At 42.9% G+C, this 25,980-nt stretch overlaps 1 protein-coding gene across 1 annotated transcript in view; it reads right to left on the bottom strand.

Moving 5' to 3' along the window:
* Positions 1-25,194, bottom strand: part of PGM5 (phosphoglucomutase 5) — a 170,952-nt gene extending 145,758 nt beyond the window's left edge. Inside the window, exon 1 of the mRNA XM_023764581.1 lies at positions 24,968-25,194. Within this exon, the coding sequence (XP_023620349.1) occupies positions 24,968-25,044 (77 nt within the window). The 5' untranslated portion in view covers positions 25,045-25,194. The remainder of the gene's footprint in view (positions 1-24,967) is intronic.
* Between the last annotated feature and the right edge of the window lie 786 nt (positions 25,195-25,980).

Here is a 25,980-nt window from a genome sequence, read left to right as displayed (position 1 = left end):
CTAGACCTTGTGGCAGCATGTGCTGAGGACGTTGGGGACACTACCCAATCATGTGCTAGGCAGAGATCTTTAAGTCATCCATTAGTGTGGCCAGACTTTTTCTATAGCTATAAAACTAACTTTTAAAAAAGAATACAGCTCTGCAGAGTATTACTTGGTATGCTTTGTTTTAAAATAGGACCCAGTGTCATCCAATCCAGCAGCTCTCAAATTTTGCTACAAATTAGAATCACTAATGAAGCCTAGAAAATTCACCATACTCTAATTCACCATACTGCATCCCAGTCTAATTATATTGGAACCTTCAGGAAGGAGGGAGGTATCCAGGAATTTGTAGTTTTTGGGGCGATTCCAATGCTCAAACAAGCTCAGTGATCAAACCACCTCATCACTCATAGCACCAGCAGCATGAGCATCACCTATGAGCTTGGTAGAAATGCAGAATTTCAAGGCCCACCCAAGACCTACTGAATAAGTATCAGTATCTTAACAAGATCCCCTTTCCTCCTTCCAGATAATTCATTTGTTCATTAAAGTTTGAGAAGTATTGATGTAGCCCACAAACCAAGGCAAGCTTTAGCATCCAGCTCAACAGCAGTTAGCCTGGCATCCAAAATAGCATGGCTAGAGGTAGGTCATTGACCAAATATGACAATGAGGGAAGATACAGAAAAAATATACCCTAAAGAGAGCAAACACAAAAACTCCAAAAACAAAGCACTCTTGGGATGACTTAGTATGGAAAAGACCCACATACCACAACATCTCCGTAGTATATTTTTGAGTGGATGAAGCAGCTTATAAACAAACTAGAGGCCCAGTGCACGAAATTCGTGCATTGGGGGGGTTGTCCCTCAGCCCAGCCTGCACCCTCTCCAATTTGGGACCCCTCAGGGGATGTCCAACTGCTGGCTCCCAACCGCTCGCCTGCCTGCCTGCTGATTGCCCCTAACCACTTCTGCCTGCCAGCCTGATTGCCCCCTAACCACTCCCCTGACAGCCTGATCGATGCCTAACTGCTCCCCTGCCAGCCCAATCGCCCCCAACTGCCCTCTCCTGCCGGCCCAGTCGCCCCCAACTGCCCTCCCCTGCCGGCTCGGTCGCCCCAACTGCCCTCTCCTGCTCGCCTGGTCGCCCCTAACTGCCCTCCCCTGCTTGTGCAAGGGTGTGATGGTCAATTTGCATATTACCTCTTTATTATATAGGATAAATGTAATAATAATAGTAATAATAATAACAATTATTGGATAATTAATAGGAAGGAAGACAGCAGAATTCTATGACAGAAAATAATGGAGTGTCAATTTTAATAACAACAATAGTAATAATAGCTAAGGGAGCTTGGATTTTATTCTAAGTACAATGGGAATTCATCAAAGGGTATTAAGCAATGGAAGTGATCTGATACCATTTACATTTTAAAAGATCATGGACTGAGCAATTCAGATGATCTTGTTAAAAAGCAAGTTGTATCTTGTCAGCAAAACATTCCCAGGACTTTTCTTGTTCCCCACCAACCCAAGGTAAAGCTAAAGTCTTCATCATAGGTTCCAAGGCCCTACATGATCTGGACCTCATGGCCTGCCATTTCCCTCCCACTCCCTGCTTCATCCACAGTGGCTGCTTTGCTGTTCCTCAAACACACCAAGAAGGGCCTTTGCCTTCTTTTCCTCCGCTTAGAGCACTCTTACCCAGGTATTCATATGCCTCCTCACTTCTGTCCAATATAATCAGAGATAGCACTATTGACAGCTGTATATAATACAGCACCCATTAGTCCTTAATTCCCCTACAGGTCTCTGTTTACTTTACCCTGCTTTATTCTTCTGTATTACACATATTACCGTCTAATATCTTCCAAATTATTCATTTTCCCACTATATATAAGTTCTAAGGACTTTGTTTAGTCACTGCCATATATTTTAAAATTCTAAAACAAACTTAGCATGTAAGTACAAGATAAATATGTTGAATGAATTGAAAAAAAATGAATGAATGATGAATGAATGGCTGCTATATGGAAAATGCATTGGAGAGTAACAAGAGCAGAAGGAGAAAGATCAGATGAAAGGCTATTATAGCAGAGTTGATTGTGAATAATGTCTTGGATTAGGCTAGAGACAATAGAGATGAAGATAAGTGATTATATCTGAGATATATTTTTGGAAGGAGAATGAATAGAAGACGTGTGTGGAATGAAATATGAAAGAGAGGAGCTCTGGTAACCAACTTCCAAGATAGCTCCCAATGATCCCTTCTTCTGGCATTCATGCCTCTGGGCAGTCCCCTCCCACAATGAATGAGGCAGATCTGGATGATTAGAACATTGAAGACGGAGAGTGTGTGACTTCCAAGGGGAGGCTGTAAATGCCTCTTCTGCCTTGCTCTCTTGGATTGTTCCCTCTGGAAGATACCAGTCAGCATGTCATGAAGACACCACACAAGAAGCTCTGTGTAGGCACCTGAATGGACAGGAACTGAGACCTCCTACCAATAGCCAGCACCAACTTGCCAGCGTGGAGGTGAGCCATCTTGCAGTGTATCCCAGTCAAGCCTTCACATGACAAAGCCCCCACCAATACATGACTGTGACCTCATTAGAGTCCCCAAGTCAGAACAACCCACCTTCTGTCTCTCAAAAACTGTAAAAAATAATAAATATTTATTGTTTTAAGCCACTAAATTTTATGGTAATTTCTTGCACAGCTTTCTACCTTTAGATTTGGATGAATGCTGGTGCCGCTTATTAAGACAGGAAAGACATAGGACAATAATTACATTCATATTATTATCCAGAGCCATAATAAATTATGTTCTACATGCTCTTGTTAAAATTTATTTGGTCACTCAACTCATTTTACTATTACACACAATGTAGAAGACCGTACAGATACAACAATGAATACAAGTTAGTAACTTCCCTCAAGGAGTAAGTTTGTGGATTCAAGAACCTGAAAAAGTATTTTAACTTTTATTCATTGATTTCTATATATCCTATCTTTTAGAATTAATACTTTTTTACAGTTCTATAACACATCATCTGTATATTATATTGTGTTTTCACCACCCAAAGTCAAGTCTCCTTCCATCACGATCTATTCCCCCTTTACTCTCTTCTACCTCCCCCAACTCCACTTTCTCTCTGGCACTGATATCTGTGTCTCAGGTTTTTCTCACTTAATTCCTTCATTTTTTTCACCAAGCCCCCAAACCCCCTCCCCTCTGATAGCTGTCAGTCTGTTCTTGGCATCTATGAGTCTGTTTCTATTTTGTTTGTTAGTCCATTTTGTTCATTAGATTCCAGATATAAGTGAAATCACATGGTACTTGTCTTTCTCTGACTGGCTTCTTTCATTTAGCATAATACTCTACAGGTCCATCCATGCAATGGAAAAGGGTAAGATTTCCTCTTTTTTACAAACAAGTAATATTCCATTATGGTGATTATCAGAGGGAAAGGGTGCTGGGGGAGGTAGAAGAGGGGAAAGAGCAGATAACTGGTGATGGAAGGAGACGACTTGGGGTGGTAAACACACAATACAATATACAGATGATGTGTTATAGAATTGTACTAAAGCAGTGATGGCGAACCTATGACACGCGTGTCAGAGTGACACGCAAACTCATTTTTTTTTGGTTGATTTTTCTTGGTTAAATGGCATTTAAATATATAAAATAAATATCAAAAATATAAGTCTTTGTTTTACTATGGTTGCAAATATCAAAAAATTTCCATATGTGACACGGCACCAGAGTTAAGTTAGGGTTTTTCAAAATGCTGACATGCCAAGCTCAAAAGGTTCGCCATCACTGTACTAAAGAAACATATACAATTTTATTAACCAGTGTCACTGCAATAAATAAATAAATTCAATTTAAAAGTTAGTTTTAGGCCCTAACTGGTTTGGCTCAGTGGATAGAGCGTCGGCCTGCGGACTGAAGGGTCCCAGGTTCGATTCCGGTCAAGGGCATGTACCTGGGTTGCGGGCACATCCCCAGTAGGGAGTGTGCAGGAGGCAGCTGATCGATGTTTCTCTCTCATCGGTGTTTCTAACTCTCTATCCCTCTCCCTTCCTCTCTGTAAAAAAATCAATAAAATATATTTTTTAAAAATCTCCATTTGGCCGGACCGGTTTGGCTCAGTGGATAGAGCGTCGGCCTGCGGACTAAAGGGTCCCAGGTTCGATTCCGGTCAGGGGCATGTACCTGGGTTGCGGGCACATCCCCAGTGGGAGATGTGCAGGAGGCAGCTGATCGATGTTTCTCTCTCATCGATGTTTCTAACTCTCTATCCCTCTCCCTTCCTCTCTGTAAAAAATCAATAAAATATTTAAAAAAAATAAAAATAAAAAAAAATAAATAAAAATCTCCATTTGTTTCCCCCTACTCAGCCCCTCTTAAAAAAAAAAAAGTTAGTTTTAGTGTCCCTGGCTAGCTAAGTGTGTGCACTATGTATTTCAATTTATTTCAGCCCAACATGAGGCTTGGGGTCTGGCTTTCTCCCACAAATGATCCCCAAGGACTCTGGAGGCCATGGTACTTCTTGGTGTAGTGTGGTTACTGCTCAGTGTAGTGAGGTCACTGATCTTGTCAGGAAGTGAGGTCACTGCTCTTCCTGAGGAGATGCCTGGGGTAGGGGACCCAGGGGTGACCTCACTTCTTGACAATGGAGCCCAACAGAACCTGGACTCCTAGTAACAGGCAGCCCCATTCTATAACTGCCACTTCCCATCTCATTTGGATAGAAACATTGGAAAGGACACCATGTTTTCATGTTTTCTCCCCCCATGTTCCAAGGCCAAGGCCTCAAGAGAGGCAGTGATGAGAGTATGTTCCACAGCAGTCACTGCTGGTTCAGGGCTCAGCCCAGACACCTATTGCCCTTGACACGGTTGAAGCCAGAGGTAACACAGGGAGGCCCTGGGCGGTATTGTGTGGGCCAGGGTACCACTCTGACCCTACCTGAGCAGCCCGATGTCCCCTTTGTGTGTGTGTGTGTGTGTGTGTGTGTGTACAGAAGGGGGGGTCACACAGAAAGGGCCTGCCAGGAGCAGGAACAGGTTGGGGATAGGGGAGGTCAGAAGCCTGATGGACCAGTCATGTTCACACCCCAGGTCAAGGCTCACTGGGTGGAAGAGGAGTGTGGGTGGTGCCCTCCGCCCGAGGTCTATCCCAAGCCCTGGTGGTGACTCTCATTTCTCCTGGGTGGAGGTCTGTGCAGACACAGGGCTGGGCCTGATCCGGGAGCAGAAGGTCCAGTGGGCAGAAGCAGCAGCGACTAGGGCAGAGCAGGCCTTGAGGACTCTAGATTGGCTGCTGGTCACTGTCATTGCAGAGCTCAACCCATTTCATGGAAGAGCAGCGGCTGGTCCATGAAGACCCCAGCCCTGCCTTCACCATTGAGGGGCAGGTGGGCCATACTACTGAGGGCCAGAGCAGGCCCGCAGTGCATATGGCCAGCTGGGGGTCTGGGGAGCCAGGGCCCTTGAGTGGCCAGAGATGGAGTCCTCCCCAGAAGCCCATCAGGTTCTGTAGACCTCCGTCCTGGAAGCTGCTCAATCAGCAAAGGCAGATCACACTTTGCAACTCCTTCCTGGAGCCCCCCAGGCTCCACAAGAGGTTCCCAATGTGTGATGCCTACCTGGAGCACCAGGCCCATGTGAATCACACTGGGCCAGAGGACCTGCAGCCCCAGGAGGCAGAGCCCAAGGGTGAGGAGGTCTGGGTGGGCTAGGAGGTGGAGGTGCATGCGAGCTTATGGAGAGGGCTCAGTGCCAGACACACAGGGAGCACCCCCAGAGACTGGCCAGGGGCAAAGCCTGGCTCCAGACCATCCACCTGCTGGACTGCAGGTGGGGAGCACGTCCTGTGGTGGGTCCTGGGCTGTGGCTTCTCTGGAAGGCTCTGGCTTCTGTTATGTCCTTGGGGGGAGGAAAGGGCATATGGAAAAGCAGGCACAGGGGTGATCTTTTCTCCTCTCACAGCCCCAGCACCGGCACCGGAGGCAGAGGAGGCTCCTACAGTAACACCTGAAGTCCAGACAGAGGAGCCTGATGGAAGCTACAGGCGTGTACACCTCCAGAGGTCCTGCCACCTCCAGCAGCTACTCTAGCTATAGCTGTGGAGCCGGAGCCGGCCTGGGAAGAACCTACAGACATGACTGAGGCCCCACCACCCCTGGATGAGGAACCCTCCGTGGAACCTGCCCTGGGTCCTGCCTCAGAGGAGGAGCTGCCTCCTGAAAACCTAGCAGGGCCAGCTCCAGAGCTGCTGCCTGAGACTGCTCGCTATCTCCCCTCAGAAAAACTTGTGCTACCCCCCATCGATGACCTTTTCTTCTTCTTTTCTTTTTCTGTTTAATTATTCTCATAGGGTAATTCAGCTTTATTTTTTTAATTTTTATTATTCAGGGTATTTGGGGGTCTTTTTCTTTTTCTCTATTCTTTCTTCTTTTATGCTTTGTTTCTCCATGGGGTGATTCAATTTAATAAATAAATAAATATATTGTTTGCATTTTAAATGGTGTCATTCTTGAGCATGAAGGACATTCACGATGATGTGCAAGCATCACCACCGTCTAGTTGCAGGATGTTCCATCCCCCAAAAGGAAACCCTACACCAACAGTAATCACTCTCCACTCCTCCTGCCCCTGGCAAACCCTGGTCTGCTTTCTGTCTCTGTTCCATTACATGTTCTGTATGTTCCCTATACATAGAATATTACAATAGGTGTCTGCTCACATATTTTTGTTGGTTTTTATCTGAAGTAGCATTTTGTTATTTGAAAGGGAAATCCCATGTGGATTTGAGGTCAGATGTAGGAGGTTGGGAGAAAGAAGCCCCTTTTCCTAAGTATGTGTATAATCCTGTGGTAGAGACCACTGTGCTAAGTGTGATCCCAGAGTCAAAAGCCAATCAGGTAACTGCTGGTTCTTCCTGTGCCCAAAACTAAAAGGAGAAAAATGAAGAAATCTGGGAAGACAAACCACAACCTGAGGCCAGAGAAAGATTTAAAATTCCTGTGGTGCAGATAACTCTTAAAAGTGGATGTTTTCTAAAGGGACAAAGGGCAAACACACTTCCAACGAGAGGCAATGCACCCAACTCTACCTGTTAGAGATATCCGACCTCCACGATGGGGACACACCCACTGTCAAGACTGGGGAGAGAGCACTGTCACCATCAGACTGGCAGGCTTCTGGTCTGGTGGCAATCAACCCTGAGGACAAAATGAGGCAGCAGAGGCCCCAGCAGGTCCCCTGGGGAGGAGGGGGAAAGGCCACCCTCTGGGAGAACAGTGTGCAGGATCTGCCAAAGTCCCACAGGTGCACACCTGCACCTGGCAGTGCTCCTCCTAGGAGGTTACCCCACAGAAATCCTTGCACAATTGTTCAAAGATGAATTTTTGAGACTACCTAGCAGAGCACTGATGAAATAGCCTGGAATTGAAGAGACCACTAATGTCCATGGAGAAGGGATGGGATCCACCAATCCCGATCCACATGGATGAAGGAAGCTGAGCAGCTGTTAAAGTCAGTGCAAGGGTCTCTATGTGCTTACAGATAAAGACTTCAGGGATTCTCTCACATGAGATGTGGGCAAATCATCTGCATCCAGGATCCCTCCTGTAAGGCCACATACATATGATTTCAATAGGCAGACATGCATATGTGAAAATGACATGATACTGCATATAGAAAACCTAAAGATTCCACAAAAAAACTACTAGAACTGATAAATGAATTTAGTAAAGCAGGATAAAAAACAAATATCCAAAAATCATTTGCATTTGTATACACCAATAACTATCAGTAAGAGAAACTAAGAAAACGGTATCATTTACAATTGCATCAAAATAAATAAAATACCTAAGGGTAAATTTAACTAAGGATATAAAGACCTATACTTGGAAAATTATAAGATATTGAAGAAAGAAACTGAAAAAGATACAAATAAGTGGAAGTATATACTGTGTTCATGAATAGGAAGGATTAACATCATTAAAATTTCTGTACTACCCAAAGCAACCTACAGACTCAATGCAATCCCTATCAAGATACCAATAGTGTATTTCATAGAAGTAGAACAAGTATTCCAAAAAGAACTTGAATAGCCACAGTAATCTTGAGAAAGAAGAAGAAAGTTGGAGGAATCATGCTCCTGATATCAAACTATACTACAAGGCCACAGTAATCAAAACAGCATGGCACTGGCATAAAAACAGACATATAGATCAATGGAACAGAATACAGAGCCCAAAAATTAATGCATGCCTTTATAATCAATTAATATTTAACAAAGGAGGCAAAAGCATACAATAAGGACAGTCTATTCAATAAATGTTGTTGGGAAAATTGGACATATATGTGCAAAAAAATGAAACTAGATCTCCTTCTTACACCATACAAAGAATAAACTCAAAATGGATTAAAGAATCATTCTTAAAGATATAATCTTTAAACAGAAAGAGGTATGTATGTGTAAATATTTCCTATAGTGGTATTCATTGGAAGTGAAAAATTAAAAGCAATCTTTATAAATGTCTAATAATTAAGAACCTACTAAATAAAGCATAATGTATTGACTTATGGAATATTCTTCAGCCATTTAAAGGGGTAATTATAAAACTTGTGCAGCTGTGGCACACTTGGTTTTTTAATCCACAAAAAGTTATGATCCCTTCCATAGTATAGAGTTGCTGAGGAGCAGCTGCCCAGATAGGGGCTCTATTATCTAGATGTACCCTTGCATCCAGGTGTGGCCACATGACTAGTTTTCACACTGAGTGTTAAACTAGTGTGAGAATGAGAATAGAAGTAATATGAGTTCCTGAACTAAGGATGTCAAGAAGGATACATGCCTTCTCTACACCACTTATTTCTCCTTCCACAGACTCAATATAGGTGACCACGTGGCTCTAGGAGATGCCAGAGTCACATGGTAGAAGGAACCTGCCTTACTGGATAGACAAGAGTCTTTGCCCACCAGGAACATCCATAGTGGACTATGATGTGAATAAGAAATAACTTTGTATTATTTTTAAGGCAATAAAAATGGGGTACCTTTCAGTTTTATTTGCTATAATAGCTTACATTTACTTTCAGTTGGAGAAGAAACACAGACAATGTTTTCATGCTAATTCAAAAATGCAGAATACAAAGTCATTTTATGTTATTACAGGAAGGTAAAATTATGTACACTTTGGGGACAGAACTTAGAAAAATACAGAAATACACATATATGATTTATTTGTTAAGTAAAAGAGACCATAGGTAAATTTTTATCTTATTAAATTTTAATTATTTCTTTTTTGAAAGGTTAAAGTGGAAAAATACACTTGAATAAAATTTTAACCTGAAACAACTTAGTTATAATTGAAGGTTTAACAGATTAAATATTAGTTATCTGGAAATTTCACTTATGCAAACCTGTTCATTAACCTATAAATAGCAGGGGGGAAAAGAAGTAGTACTGGACAAAATATATAAATCTAGTTAAGAGGTACTGAGGCACAATAGTGCTGGAGAAGATAGGGGAGAATGAGTGATTGAGCTGCAAAGGAAAGATATGGAAAGTTCTGAATGTATCTGTGTCCCATGTGAATGCTTACCAAAAGGTAACCTCAGCAGAGGAGGGTTTTAAGAATCAAGCGAATAGAATGATCTGTTTTGTGAATACTAGTCATCCTCTTTTCCCAGCCACTCCTGTCATTGCCTAAGGAGCTCAGGAACACAGTGGCCCTTGTGGCAGAAGAATGTTATACATGGGCTCAGTAACATAGACTTCTAGAATTACCAAGGCCAACCTGACTACAGCCACTGCTGAGTGCCCAATCTGCTAGCAGCAGGGACCAACACCGAGTCCCTAATATGGCACCATTCCCAGGGTCATCAGTCAGTGACCTGATGGCAGGTTGATTATACTTGGACCTTTTCTATTATGGAAGCCATAGTACACTGTTCTTATTTAAACAGACACAAAAGAGAAGCACACAGGGGAGGAGATAGTGTGAGGACAGACCCAGAGATTGGAGTGGTACAGCCAAAGCTAGGGAATATATCAGTCATCAGAAGCTGGAAGAAGCATGAAGTGATGCTGCCCTGGAACTTCTGCAGGGAATATGGCTCTGCTGACACCTTAATTTCAACTATCAGCCTCCAGAACTGTAAGGGAATAAATTTCTGTTATTTTAAGCCACCAAGTTTATGGTAATTTGTCAAAGCAGCCCTAGGAAACTAAAACAATCCTATCTAATAAAAGAGAAACATGGTAATTAGCGTACGACCGCTACCCTTCCCAATGACTAATCAGGGTGATATGCAAATTAACTGCCAGCCAAGATGGCGGCCGGCAGCCAGGCAGCTGGAAGCGAACATGAGGCTTGCTTGCTTCAGTGAAGGAGGACTCCAACGTTCCCCGCCTGCCTTGCCGGCCTCTGAGCTGGCAGTTTGAAACATTGTAACAAATATAGAAGCTAAACAAAACCCCAGAAACCAGCTTTCAGCCGGCTGGGATTTCAGAGCTGGAGATGATACAGTGTTTCGATTATAGAACCGAAACAAACCAGATACCTGCTTTCAGCAGCAGAGGCCTTGGCCCAGAATAAAAAAGAAAAAAGAAAAAAAGGAGCGGTTGGGAGCTTCAGTCACCCACCAGCCTGAAAACAGCCCTCAGCCCCTCACCCAGACTGGCCAGGCACCCCAGTGGGGACCCCCACCCTGAAGGGTGTGTGACCAGCTGCAAACAGCCATCATCCCCTCATCCAGGCTGGCCAGGCACCCCAGTGGGGACCCCCACCCTGATCCAGGACACCCTTCAGGGCAAACCAGCCAGCCCCTACCCATGCACTAGGCCTCTATCCTATATAGTAAAAGGGTAATATGCCTCCCAGCACCGGGATCAGCGTGACAGGGGGCAGCGCCCAAACCCCCTGATCGCCCTGCGGCTCTGTGTGTGACAGGGGCCAGGGCCACAACCTCCCTATCCGCCCTGCTCTGTTCGTGACAGGGGAAGGCGCCCCAACCCCCTGATCAGCCCTGCTCTGTGCCTGATAGGGGGGAGCTCCCCAACCGCCCCCCCGCCACGGGCCCTGCTCTGTGTGTGACGGGGTAGAGCCATAACCTCCCCATTGGCCCTGCCCTGAGTGTGACAGTGGCGGCGCCCCAACCCCCTGATCGGCCCTGCTCTGTGGGTGATAGAGGGCAGCGCCCCAACCCCCTGATGGGCCCTGCTCTGTGTGTGACAGGGGGCGGTGCCCCAACTCCCCTATCGGCCCTACTGTGTGCGTGACAGGGGGGAGGTCCCCAACCCCCTGATGGGCCCTGCTCTGTGCATGACAGGGGGGAGCTCCCCAACCCCCTGATGGGCCCTGCTCTGTGCGTGACAGGGGGGAGCTCCCCAACCCCCTGATGGGCCCTGCTCTGTGCGTGACAGGGTACGGAGCCCCAACCCCCCTGATGGGCCCTGCTCTGTGCGTGACAGGGGGCAGCGCCCCAACCCCCTGATTGGCCCTGCTCTGTGCGTGACAGGGGGCGGCGCCCCAACTCCCCAATCGGCCCTGCTCTGAGCCCGACCAGGGGCTGCACCTAGGGATTGGGCCTGCCCTCTGCCACCCAGGAGCAGGCCTAAGCCAGCAGGTCGTTATCTCCTGAGGGGTCCCAGACTGCGAGAGGGCACAGGCCGGGCTGAGAGACCCCCCTCCCGCCCCCCACCAAGTGCACAAATTTTTGTGCACCGGGCCTCTAGTACATATATAAAGGAATGCAAAATCTATATTGGTTTCCTGTGGCTGCTGCAGTTAGAAGATCTAGATATGAGTCTTAGCTCCACTCCTGACATAAGGCAAATCTCCCTGCTATGTCGCCCCTTCCCTAAGCATTTAGAAGTCATGACTAGGTAGGAACAAGTTCATGCAATCACCATTATTCCTATGGTGCAGTTCCCTATGATCTCTCTGGGTCTATCCTTCTAATGCGACACCAATGCCTTTCATCAACCCTTTCACCTCACCTAGATTGTACCATTATTTGTTCCACCCATGAGTGGGCATAGGAGGTACAGAGAGAATTAATATGCCCTTCCACATGCCACAGACTAGTGTCCTGAGAAAGAAAAAATTTATTACACAAAGCTTTCTCTCAGCACTTTCATTTCTTTATACCAGGTACATATACAACTAATTTTGTTAATGATTTTATTTCTGATGGATCCTTCTTTTCAGAATGCTACCAACTACTCTTCTAAATTAGATTTAGTATGTGTTCAATTTTTAATTAGCTCAAATTAAAATCCTAGAGAGCAGCAGTGTACAATTTAAACCCACAGGTTAGAATCTCAGAGTATATGCAGAATTCTGACTCCAGATGAGTTTTCCCCAGTAACTAATGAAAGCAGGACTCTTGCCCTGGCCGGCTTGGCTCAGTGGATAGAGCCTCAGCCTGTGGACTGAGGGGTCCCGGGTTCGATTCCGGCTAAGGGCACATGCCTGGGTTGCGGGCTCCATCCCCCCCCAGTGGGGGGTGTGCAGGAGGTGGCCAATCAATGATTCTCTCTCATCATTGATGTTTCTATTTCTTTCTCCTTCTCCCTTCCTCTCTGAAAATAATAAAGAAATATATTTTTTAAAAAAAAGAAAGCAGGACTCTTTTCATGTGTGAACTCCCTTAAATAAGACGTCCCCTTGATGATTACCTTTTCGCTTTAAGTAAGTCATTTTTTTAAAAAGAGTCCCAAAGACAGAGAAGAAAAAGTAAACATGAGATTCCTCAATGTCTTCCATTCACTGTGTTATATCCCCATAATTCCCAACATGAATCAGAGAGAGTGAAGTGAACAATAAACAGAAACTTCCTTGATGGTACAGAGATAGAGTGTTGTACAGGACCACACAGCTGCCACCACGTCCATCTACAAAGTGCATGGAAAGCCATACACACAGAGATGCCTGTTTCCTGTCTTCTCAGTTAAAAAAAAAACACACACAAAAAAACACACACAAAGGCAGTCCAAAGCTAAACTGCCATGGATGGCAAGGCTTCAGCCTTTCTGTCCCAGCTGTCAAAGAGGAGAGCCAGCCCTTACGCAGTGCTGCACATGAGTAAGCAGGTGATGGCTAAGTGGAATTTCAAGACATAACGAACTCAAGATGTGGATGTGGTTATCCAAACACCAAGGGACTTCTCCAGTTGCTCATGGATAATTGTGCTGTAAAATGCTTTGTTACATGGAGACCAGATGGGAGCACCCAACTCATCCTCAGCTTCCCGTCCCCCTGGATGTCTTTACACGCACACTCAGCGGCTGGAAGCAAGAGACAAGAGTCCATTTGAACCAAACCAAGATGGATTTCACACTCGATTCCTAACATCTGAACAAGTTCAGACAATCTACAGGCACCTAGATGCTTGGCCCAAGTTCTGTTCCTCAATCGGCCCACCAGTTCTCAAAATATCATTGAAAGGATCAGGCAATTTGGCTTTCCTCGGGTGTCAAATGAGGGGGTGGAATTGGAGCTTAGGTTCCTTCTGGTGATAAGGCAATTCAATGCTTGGAAAATGCTGAAATATTTACCTTAAGGTACAGGGTTTGGTTCACTAAAACAAGAAGGGGCCCTCTTTGCTGCCATTTCATGAGTTGACCAACCCCACTGGGACCAGGATGAGAACCATTGAATCTACCTGGGTCAAGAGGCAGAGTTGAGTGCCCTGAGATAAGTTGAGATTTTGGTATCCAATGGGAAAGGATGTAAAAACTGACTTTGCCACCTATTAGGTATGTGACTTTGGACAAGACCCTGAATCCCTCTGTATCTCAGTTTTATTATGTATAAGATCTAAATGATCACAGGATGGAAGATGAAAGCCAATACAGCTGAGCTCCAGTTCAATATCTGCCACCCAATAAACTCTCAATACATTTCACTTATATTCCTTGTTGGTGTCATTTCTTAATTCTTAATTATGAATTTCTTAATTCATAGCAATTGAATGAATTTGTTATTGTTTTAATAACTTGTAATGTTTTTCTAATTACAAAAATATATATTTGCATGTTCCTTTTTTTGAACCTTTAGGAAGTACATAAGAGGAAAAATAAAAATTATCTGTAAACTTATAAATGACTACTGTTAACATCTCTGTGTGCATCCTTTGTCTTTTGTCTATCTGTTTTTTGTTTTTTTCTCTCTCTTTCTCTCTCTCTCTCTCCCTCCTTCCCTTTCATTTTATGTTTATGATTTTTTACAAAAAAAATTTGTGTGGCCTACATCTTGCACTTAATATAACTAGCCCTTCCCTAAAATCTGTCTATCACTAAATATTTTTCCATAACATGATTTTAGTGGCTATATAGTCTTCCATTATTTAAATGTACTATCATTTATTGACCAATAAAAAAGTGTTCTTTCACTCAAAGTTTTTATATGTGCAACTAAAAAAATGTTTGAGGACTGAACTCATACTGTGGAATAAACTGAATATAGTGTGCCAATAATTAAATTTAAAAAACTAGTTGAAACATGCCTGCATGACAATAATGTCTTCTTTCTTCTTTAACCACCAAAACTAATCACTAAGAGACTACTGAAGTGCATGGTAAGGAGTGACAGGACCATGTCTGCATCCTTGTTCGACCTGGATCTTCTGTTTCCCCCAGCCATGCCTCTGACTTGCACTGTCCACTGGTGTATACTAGGCTGGCCTGCTAACTTACCCATGTTGTTGAGCTCACTGCAGAAAGATGTCCTTGCAACATAGCTTCATGCCTAGAACAGTAGGACTTAAATTGCTTATATTTCTTAGTCTTGGTCCATCCAACTCCAGCATCAGTTCTACTTATTATCATAGAAACATAGATCATTTGGGAACATTTAGTCACCTCCTTCAATTCTATAAAGCCTTCAAACACTTCTGACATCTGGGACTCTCTTCTATCTTCCTCCTGAATATATCCAGGGAAGAATATATATCTCTTTGCGGGGGTGGACGGGTGTCCTATGCACAGATGCACACACATATGCTACTTGACAAACTACCTAAATTCTTAAGAATACTTTACATCTGGCACCTTTATAGGTATATAAAAATTTTATAATACAGCAGGTCCTAGAATAACATCCATTTTGTTCGATATCATTTCATTATAACATCAATGAGACGCCATAGAACTTAACTCTTATTTATATCAATTAGCCTATGGTAAATTGGTTTCCTTATATGTCATTTCACTTAAAGTTACAGAACCTATTGACAATGTTAAGTGAGAACTTACTGTGTAATGATTTTTACACACACACACACACACACACATATACATATTCCAAAACAAAAACACAATATCTTTGGTACCTCTGTAGATAGAATATATATATTCCAAAACAAAAACAAAAGTCTCTCTTTATAGCTATGTTTTTTCCATGAGTAGTTGTCACATCAATTAAAATACATTTATATGGATCTTCAAATAAATTCCATCAGACCACTTTCTGTCTGGCTGGTTAATCATTACTGCCCATTTGCTAAATGCCCCCACCTCCTATAGTATGTTCCAATGAACTAAAGACATCTGGCTATCATAGATTTACAACTCAGCAAGATTAAACAATTTACCGTTATTTATGACAGCAAAGCTGGGTCTTCTGTATTATATTCCACATTAGCATCTGTCACTTTACATTTGGGAGCTCCTGTCCAAAAAAGATTATGCCTCCTAAGCAAGCATTCGGCAGGGCCACAGAAGCAGGCGCCCTAACAAATAGCCTGACAAAGTATTTTAAAGCATCACCAACTCCTGCAGCTGTGCATTTCCAGACTACTCAGCAGATTAGCCTGGAGTCTCTTAGCCCCTGCTTGGTCTGTTCCTCTCAGTAATCTCTCACATGGCCCAGTCCATTAGGCTTAAAAATCCTGAAATGAGCAGACTAAGATCTGGCCTCAGGAGGGGACAGTGGGGTGGCTGGGCGGGTTGGGGGGATGCTCTTAACACAGCTTGAGCCTCAGAAAGGTTTAAGGTAGAAGAGTTTGGCACTGACACAACTAATTCATAACAGGAAATAATGCACAGACCATGCTAAAAAAGAAAATAAGTCCCTTAAGTTGAGTTAACAGTCTATGCCAGAGCAGCTGTCCCCTCAAGTACCATGGCAGTGAGTGGGTGCAGGAGTGCTTGTGTGTGCACGCACACCTGCACTGGGGAGGAATACCAAAAGTCAAGAGGAAGCCTCACCAAAGCAAATGTGATCACCACATCCACAGGCACCTCTGATCAGTAAAGCTCTGGAGATTAAAAAGCCCATATGTACATGTCCTTTTACTTTAATCAGAGGAAAATAGTTTGGTAATATGAATGAATAAAATAATTGATAATAATTCATTACCACATTCAATCCTCCCACAATCCTGGAAGATATGGGAGCAAGTATTATTACTTTCCCTATTTTACAGATGAGAAAACAAACCCAAGAAGGCTAGGTGACTTCACGGGCATACAAGTTGCCAATGGTAGTACCATGACTCAAATCCAGAGCTTCTTTTTTCTTCGTTATTCTTTATTGACATGTTTAATTGTGAAAGCAATTCATATAGATATATGATTAGTTAATAGAAGTATATGCAGTAGAAATGAAAAGAATTCTCCATACACACCCACAGACCCCAGATATATTCACTGTTAACTGTTTGGAGTGTGCTTCTTCCAACCTTATTTTCTGTGCCTAAATTATATACACAAAAGTGGGATCATGCTACACAAGATACTCTACTAATTACTTTCACTTAACAAACTATCACTCACATCTTTCTCATGCCACATATAGATCCACCTCCTATGCTTATGAATATTAATGTATCTATGGTGAGGTTGTGTCATAAATTATATACTTGTTTTCTACTGTTGAACATATAGACTGTTTCCAAGTTTTTCTTTAGCAAAATGTTGCAGTGAGCATTCCTATACAGAGACATTTGCACATTTGTATTAGGAATATCTCCAGGATAAAGTTGTAGATTAAGGGACTCCTGAATTATTAAACAAGAACTCTATTAATTTAGATATATACTGCAAAATTGCCTAAGCAAAAAGTTGTATTAATTTAACTTCCACCAACAGTGTACATACATGACAATTTTCCACACCCACACCAAACTCTGAGTATTTTTATTTTTTTTTCAAACTGATGGGTTGCTCTTATTTATATTTCTTTGTTTATTAATGAGGTTGATCCCCTTTTCATGTGTTTGTGTTGTTGACAATATTTCTTTTAATTGTTTGAATTTTCTTAATTGCTTTTCATGTATTGTAGACATTAATCATTTGTAGTAAAACTCTCCTCCCAATATTTTGTGGGGTCTTTTGTCAAATGGGATAAACTTTGGTCTTTATGATTTCAAATTCTTTTCTCTTACCATTAGAAATTCCTAAATGCAAAACTAGATACCCTCCCCCAACCCCGCCAGCTACAAAACAGGACTCTTATCAGAGGAGAAAAATATACTGGCAATAATTTAGTATTATATTTGTACAAAGCACCTATTAGAGACTTGGAAAGGAAAGAAAAACTTCTGTGACTTTTTGCCAATAAAAAGAATTTCTTTGTGGATTGAATGTTCCTGAAACTTTTCATACAAATACAGACTTTAGTCCAAAATTTGATGTCACTAAAGATGTAAGAGATAAAAGATATCCAAGAACTCAGAAAATGTGGATTTTACCAAGTCTTGTGTATATTCTAAATATCCTTTTATTCATAACTAATGAGAGTCAAGGCAGATGAAAGAACCTAAAACTTTCCCTTTGGCTATGCAAGTATAAACAGTTAAGGCATATTGGCCAAATCTTGAGTGTTTGCAATTAATTGTCAAGGCTGTAGGCTAACAAAGAACATTGTAGCCCTAGCTTTCTTTCTTCTATATAAAAATCCCTGGGAAATTTAGACCTTCTTTCCCCTGCCTATCATTCCCCAATAATCCTATTCAAATTCTATTACAGCATTTGTTCATGTTACTGTTGTCTAAAAGAAGAGTGGCCAAGGATCAAGAGATGTGCGTTAAGATTAGTGAAGCCAATACCTGTGCTGAGATTCCTCAAAAATCGGTTCCAACTTCTACTCTTTATGTCTGTACAGAAACTAGCAAACTTCAGAGTTCACAAATGGCTCCAAGAGAACAGATGTTTCATAGAAAATTCTCAGGGCAAGTTTCACACATAATGTTGCTGATGTGTGTCTGTCTTTTCAATAAACATCATATGCTTTATTAGAAGATTTACTAAAGCAGCTTAGTTAAAAATGCCATCTGGGTCTCTGGACACATTAAACAAAGCTTAAAATAACCCACCCCAGCAACTGGGAGGGCCCAGCTGTTCTCAAAACCTCTCCCACTCCCTTTACTTACACACACACACACACAAAGTAAATGAGGACTTGAGGCAAAAGATTTAAGAATGAACTGGCCCAAACATAGATGGATGGAACCATAGGCTCCCTAAAAGTTGCTGCTGCTCATATAATAGATTTCCCAATTCCACAAATGGGGATTTGGGAAGGGAAGCAAGATAGAGTGATGGAAGGCTCTTTAGAGTTCTAATGTAGTAGAGGCCCAGTGCATGGATTCATGCAGTGGTGGGGTCCCTCAGCCTGGCCTGTGGACCCCTCAGGGGATGTCGAAGAGCCAGTTTTGGCCTGATCCCCACAGGCCAGGCTGAGGGACCCCACCAGTGCACGAATCAGTGCACCGGGCCTCTAGTATGCATATAAGATCTTTGGTTAATCTCTTCCCACCTTTCCCCCTCCCCCCTTCCCTCTGAGATTCATCAGTCTGTTCCAAGTTTCCATGCCTGTGGTTTCTGTTCCTGCGTTGAGTGTCTGCCCCCTGGTGGTCAGTACACATCATAGCTACTGGACGGTCAGTCTGTCAGCCAGTTGCTTAGACTTTTATATAGAGAGATGATAAACCTTCCTAACATCTGGGCCAAAGTAGCTCATTCCAGCCACCTGTACCTATTCTGTAGTGAAAACCAGTAAAAATACATAGCAATCACCACTCAGTTCTTTTTCACTTCAAGAGATAAGACCTGGAGCCAGCCAACCCCAGATTTCCACATCCATTCAGGAAAGAAGCCTTATGTATTGAAGCACTGGTTTCCCTCTCTTGCTTCCTTTTTCTTCCCTCTCTACTTTCCACCCAACACCATATCCCACTCTGCTCCCCTTCCAAGCCTATGTTCCTTGTCTTTGGTTCTACACCAAAGTGTGTCTCCCATATCTATACTAATAAAAGGGTAATATGCTAATTAGACTGGATAGACCAGATGTCTTCTGGACGTCATTCCAGATGTCATTCCTGACAAAGCCAGGGGCGTGGCTGGCCTACAAACTGCCCACAGCCCCTCGCCCAGGCCGGCCCCACCCCCAGCAGGGACCCCCACTCTGATCAGGGGCGGGGCTGGCCTGCAAACCCCACAGCCCCTCGCCCCAGCCAGCCCTGCCCCCCAGTGGGGACTCTCACCCCAATCCGGGGCCATCTTCAGGGCAGGCCAGCCGGCCCCCACCCATGTACTATCCTATCTAATAAAAGGGTAATATGCAAATTGACCCTAACAGCAGAACGACCAGAACAACCACTGGACCAGTCACTATGAGGCACACTGACCACCTCTTGGTCCCTTTCCCTGGCCAGCAGGCTCCGATCACCTGATGGCCACCTGTGGTGGGGGCAGGGCCAGCAAGCAGGTGGGAACAACCGACCTCTCAGTCCCTTCGCCCAGCCGTCAGGCACCGATCACCTGATGGCGAACGGAGAACCGGGGGTGGGTGGCAGCAGGCGGCAGGGCCCGCTGCGGGCAGCTGGGAAAGATGGCTCTGATCGCAGGCCAGGCCTAGGGACTGTACCTGTGCACGAATTTCATGCGTCGGGCCTCTAGTGGTCTAATAAATGCCAAGGCAAATGTATTCTCATTCTTTGGAACTACCTTTTCATGTTCTGTTAGAATCAAATATAACCTGTGCAAGCATCTTAGCTGGAAGGCACACCCAAGTCTCTTTCTGACCCAGCTTTCCTCATGCCCTTGCACTTCAGCTTCCACATCAAAAGGGTTTCAAAAGGCATTAAGAAGCTCTTGAATGCTGTAACTCGATAATAATGTTGTTGTTGCTGCTGATCATCATATGCCCAATACTGTATATGGCTAGTCAACAAGTGGATTTTCTCTTGACTAAAACATGAAACAAGAGATATAAATTGTTTTCAAAGGGGCCCATTTCATGGTTTATTCAATACATGCATTCAGATTATTATTATCTGAGATGTATTTGGTTGACCTTAATAATACTCCACTAAATATCTTAGTGCTATCGATGTTTCTAAATGCTTTCCTATGCAGTGCGTTATCTGACTCCCAGGATAATTCAGTGATGCTGTCATACCCAATTTATAGAGGAAGAAACAAGGGGTTTCTAGGTATTTCGAGAGGCTAAAGCATTTGTCCTGTAACTTGCAAGGCAGAGGTAGGAAATCAAGGGAGACTTCCAGATGCTGATACAATGCTTTCTCTACCAAACCTACCTCATTATCTCCTAGGCTATCGTCTGGTTTGGGTTTGCCAAATACGTATTTGTCATATTTGATGACTTACCTTTACTTGCTTTGACTGTAATACTCTGGCTCCATTAAAAAAACACACACACACACACACACACACACACACACACTTTAAATGTTAAGTTATAGAGCTGCACTGTCTGGTATGGTAGCTAACTAACCACTTGTGACTATTTAAAGTTAAAATTCAATTAATTAAATTAAATGTAAAATTCAGTTCTTCAGTGGGTACATTTCAAGTGTTCAATAGCCACATGTGGTTAGTGGCCAGGACAGTGCAGATTACAGAATATTTCCATCATCACAGAAAGTTCTACTGGACAGTGCTGATATACAATGTCATTTCCAGAGAGAGAAGACTTTAGAAAAAGTCAGAAAGATCTTGAGGCAGATACAGGGCTTTATTATTGTCCAATAATAAAGGTAGTTTGGGACTAAAAAAAGATTATAACACAGAGGAGAAAGAGAGAGAGAATGCTCTTAGCTAGATGGATCTACCCAGAGAAGGGCAAAGGCATTCTTGTAGCCATTATGTTGTATTTAGCTCTTGAACTCATAAGAGATTAGAATAAATTGGTATATAGAGAATCTAAACCCCTAAAGAGGATCTGAAGCAGATGGGAATAGAAAGAGAATAAAAAATCAACTAGTTACAAACTAAGTTTAGTCATAATTCATTTAAATGGTACAATTTACTCTTTGTACTTAGTAATTATTTTTCTTTTTTAGTATGACATTGTTTGTATTTTTAAAGGGGAATTAAAATACTTCTAGGGAGATTTTTAGGTATATTCACATAGCCACATAAAGACTACAAAAACAGGTAAAGAAGTACCTTTTCACTCACAAATCCATTCAAATAGATTCTATAAAAATCCAGGTATCCATAGCAATAGTTAAAAAAGTGAAAGCAAAACAAAACAAAAGTCATGTACAACAATAGAAGTTGCTGTTTCACCAAATCTTACTATGAAAACTGGTGATGTAAAGAGAGAAATAAATATATATTCTGCTTTCCAGAGGGAACTCTATTACAGGATAACTAAATGGCCCGGTTGTGAGGAAACTGCCCCAATCTATAGTAAAATGCCAACTAAAACATGCAGGAAGAATAGGAGAATTAGCAAATCAACATTTTGAAACCCCTAATGAAACAATTTACTCAAGCCAGGATCACTCCTGGATGTTAAAACAAATGGATGAAAGTTGATAAGGAAACAAATATTTACATGGTACTTAGTTCACTCTACAGGCTACTTGCTAGTCCCAAGGCGGGAAATAATAGAAGCTACGGGCAATCACCACAATAACCCTGTAATCATTTCAGCATCACGAATAATGGAACAACCAGAGATTATGTTTCCTAATGTGATACAACATGAACATATATCATCATCTATAAAATATTCTTGTAAAAAAATTGTTGACCCCGAATCTAATTAAGCTTTTGCAACTAATTTTTAGTTCAACAAACAAATAAAATATAGTACAAATTAATATAGTAAATTTGTATAGTAACAAATTAATATAGTAAAAAGTTAAATGACACCATCAAGAAATAAATAAAAAATTCCAAAAAAGGGGGGGGGGGCGGCTGAGAGGGGATATTTTAAAGGACAATTGACTGGCCTAGTCCAACAAGTAATTTTCATTAACAAAATAAAAATAAAGAGGGAAATATTTTCTAGGTTAAGAGAGACTTAAGAGAAATAACCAAATGCAATGTGTTTATTGATTAGAATAAACCAGTTTGATCAAACCGACTATAAAAGCATTTTAAAATAAGTGAGGAAATCTGAATGTGGGCTTGGTAATAAATGATACAAAGAAATCACTTTTTATTTTGTTTGGAATGAAAGTGTAATTGTCAAAGAAAATGTTCTCCTTTTTTTTTAGAGATCCATACTAAAGAATTTAGAGGTAAAATGTAATTTTCTTTAGTATACTTTAAAATACTTTACTCGCTAAAGAGATGAAATAAGTATAGAAAAAAATGTTAACAATTTAGGGTATGGGCATATGAATGTCATTATTTAGTCTCTCTACTTTTCCAAAAGTTTAAAAATTTCACAATTTTATAATAAAAATGGGAAATCCCAAATTGTACAGGGATATATCTGAGAATCCATTTCAAAGTTTATGAGATATTAAAACATTGGTAATGTAGTTTATCATTTTATAAACTCCAAACTTCTGTTCTCCTCCATCAATTACATAATCAAAGAACTAAAGTTTTTTTTTTATAAAAAATTGTTTTGTAAAATTAGCATTTTTAATAAAAACCAAGATTTTTCAGATAGAGAGAATGCAGCCCCCCAGTCAGATTCCAGTCAGATTAAAAAAAAGAAACTCTATTTTTCTACTATTTTCTAGCCTTTTATTGAATATTTCATAAGAAATCAAAAAAGGTCAAAGCATTTGGAATCAAAGTTCATCGTTCCCGAATATAACTCAACAGTCCAAATTAGGAGACAAGTCCATTCCCACCAATTTGCAATTACTCAAGACCAATTTTGCTTACAGTTATCAAAACTGCCTTTCCCAGAAGCCAGCCTTCTGATTATTCACTTCGCTTTAGCAAAAGTCCCCAAGAACTGAACAAAATAAGGATAAGATCGGTTAAAATGAGCTGTTTGAAATTTTGATAAATATCCACCATTCTCTTCACCCATGTCCACCTGCCTTAGAAGTAATCCTTTCAGAATATTTAAGAGATGGACTTCTATATGGATTCTTCATAACCACTGTGAGGTTACATTTAACTCTATTTTAAGCATATATTAGCTTATGCTAACTATCCCCTAAAATAAACTTTGTTCAAAGTTAATAAAATGTGTTTACCAGAGAAACCACTGTATTAAGAGGTTGAAGCATCCTTATAGTAAAGTGTGCCAAGAAATAATAAAGCATAATAATTTGCCCATGCAAATCAACAACTATAAGCTTCAAAAATATCCTGACCCACAATAAATATTGGACAGGCTATGTTTCTCTCATCCCTGGAAAAAACTGGAAGGAGTATGAAAGCTGCCACAGCTCTCCCAAGGCTCATTATTCTCCATCATTCCACAGGAACAGCTTTGTCAGGCAAGAGTAAAAGACCATTTGTCAACCTCTTTGCAAATCCCTGATTCTAGCCAATTTTCACCAATCCCAAGTGAGAGCCAGAGAGAAATTCAAGTCTTTTATCTCCAGCATCATTGTCTGCTAAGGGTTGGAAATCACAATTCCACAACCCAGCTCACTCTTTGGCCCTGTTTCTCCCAATTGGTTTTGGTTATTTTTTTTAAAAAAACTATTTTCTCATCCCTGAAGCATTGGGAAGGGGAAATTATAGTAGACAAACATGAAGCATGGACAACTACAAATCTCACTGGCGATCTCTCTCTCTCTCTCTCTCTCTCTCTCTCTCTCTCTCACACACACACACACACACACACACACACACACACACAATGGGGTGGGGAGGGGGGAAGGAAGGAAGGAATCCAAATGCCAGACAATTGTTTAGTTTCACTTTTTTAAATGTTCACACTCATACATCTGCAGAGATTTCACTTAAAGGAAAGTTCTATGTGTGTGGGTCTGACCACATTAACAAAGCTGAAATTACTCTTTAAGACAATGTTTCCCATATAGAATTCAGAGATCTCTTGTGAAAGTTATCTCTCTTGTGAAAGTCCTTGAGAGGCCGCTGGATTGGGAAGAAAATAGGGATATGAGGATATAGCAACCGGTGCTTCTAGTAGTAGGATATCAAGGAAGGAGGGAGAAGGGAAGGGGGGTAGGGGGGTCTGAGAATTCCAATTGCAAAAGAAGGCTGCAGAGGTCGTGAGAGAATGGAGAGGAAATGAGGATGAAACGCTAAGGGAGAAAAGGCATGAAATGTGGTCAAATGCCAAAGGGCATCTTGGAGAGAAGTTGGGAATTGCTTTAAGAAAGGCATTGCAAATCTATTTCTGACCATTTAAAGATGTATCCAGGAAACTGAGCCCAGGCTGCATAGCATCAAATTGATCCCTACCCCATTTCCATCCGAATCAAATTAATCATAAAATAATTTCACTGGGTTCATGAACCAACGATATTAAAAACCTTCACCGTTTGAACTTGCCAAATATGTCAGGGATCAACACTGCTGTGTGCTCTGAGACAACACTACTGTTAAATTTGGCAGACCCAAACTTTAGGGTGGAAGAAGATGACTGCAAATAGGACAATGTCCTGGGTGCACCAGGGAGGCTGTGGAGAGTGGCGGTGGTGGGACACTGCGGGGAAGGACCTGGGCTAGGAGAGTGCCCAGCCGGCAGGCAGAAGGGGGCGCAGGCGAAAACCTGGGACAGCAGCGGGAAGCAAGGGACGACCAGGTAACTCACCCGTTGGCCGCAGCCATCTGCACCACGATCTCCGTGGCCGTCCTGCTGAAGTACCTGCCGTCGCTGCCCACCACCATGGTGCAGCCCTGCGATCGCGCAGGTCGATGGACGACAGCACGCTCTGGATGAAGTTGGGCAGGTAGTTGCGCTGGCCCTCGAAAAGCCCGGTGGGCCGCCGCAGCCCCCCTCCCCCAGTGGGCCGCTGGTCCTCATAGGGTGCCGTTGGCACGGTCAGCACCGGGATGGGGCTTCCCTCCATGGCGGCTCCTGTCCGGTCCTGCCGCGGCTCCCGGGAGCCGGAGGGAATCTGCAGCCCGGGGGATAGGGGGGGCCACCAACCTGGCGGCACGCCCGAACTCCGCCTCGCGCCCCGGCCCCCTCCCCGAGCCGCCTGCAGCCTGCGCCCTCCCGCGGCACCGACCGGTGGATCCTCTCCAAGCAGCCCCTCGCTGCCCCAGCAAAGTTTGGCCTCTACCTTCCAACGAACTTCCTCTCCAGCTGGATGGCCCTAGGGGGCCGCAGTTTTTTCCCCCAGCTGGACTCACTTTCAGGGTGTCGTCCCCAAAACCTGTTCCCAGTGCCAGCTACCCCGTCCCCTGGCGGCTCCTATTCTTGTGTCTGACCCAAGCCTTCCCCAGCAATGGACTGTCTCCGGGGCCCACCTCCGCTAGAAAATAACCCGGGGGTGGTGAGACCTGGAGGAGGATTTGGGATCCTCTCCACTTTCACCAACAACCCTGTCTCCTTGTCCTCTGGGAGTGAACAGTTTACTCGCAAAAGTTTCTCGCTGTAACAAGGACTAGGGAGGGAGTCGGGGTGGGGGTGGGGTGGGGGGACTGAAACTTTTGCCATCAGCAACAGCCCTAGCCAAAAATAACCCTGGAAAGGCAAGCTGAGAATTGTTATCTTCTGCCAGCGATGAAATTGGAGGCTGGGTGCTGTGTGTGTGTGTTTGTGTGTACACACCCTCCACCACTACCATTTGTTGCAGGGAATCACATACTGTCAGGCCT

This window comes from Myotis lucifugus, unplaced genomic scaffold (assembly GCF_000147115.1).
Source record: "Myotis lucifugus unplaced genomic scaffold, Myoluc2.0 scaffold_337, whole genome shotgun sequence".
NCBI lineage: Eukaryota > Metazoa > Chordata > Mammalia > Chiroptera > Vespertilionidae > Myotis > Myotis lucifugus.
The sequence above is the reverse complement of the archived record's forward strand: the minus strand, read 5'-3'. Positions and strand labels throughout refer to the sequence as shown.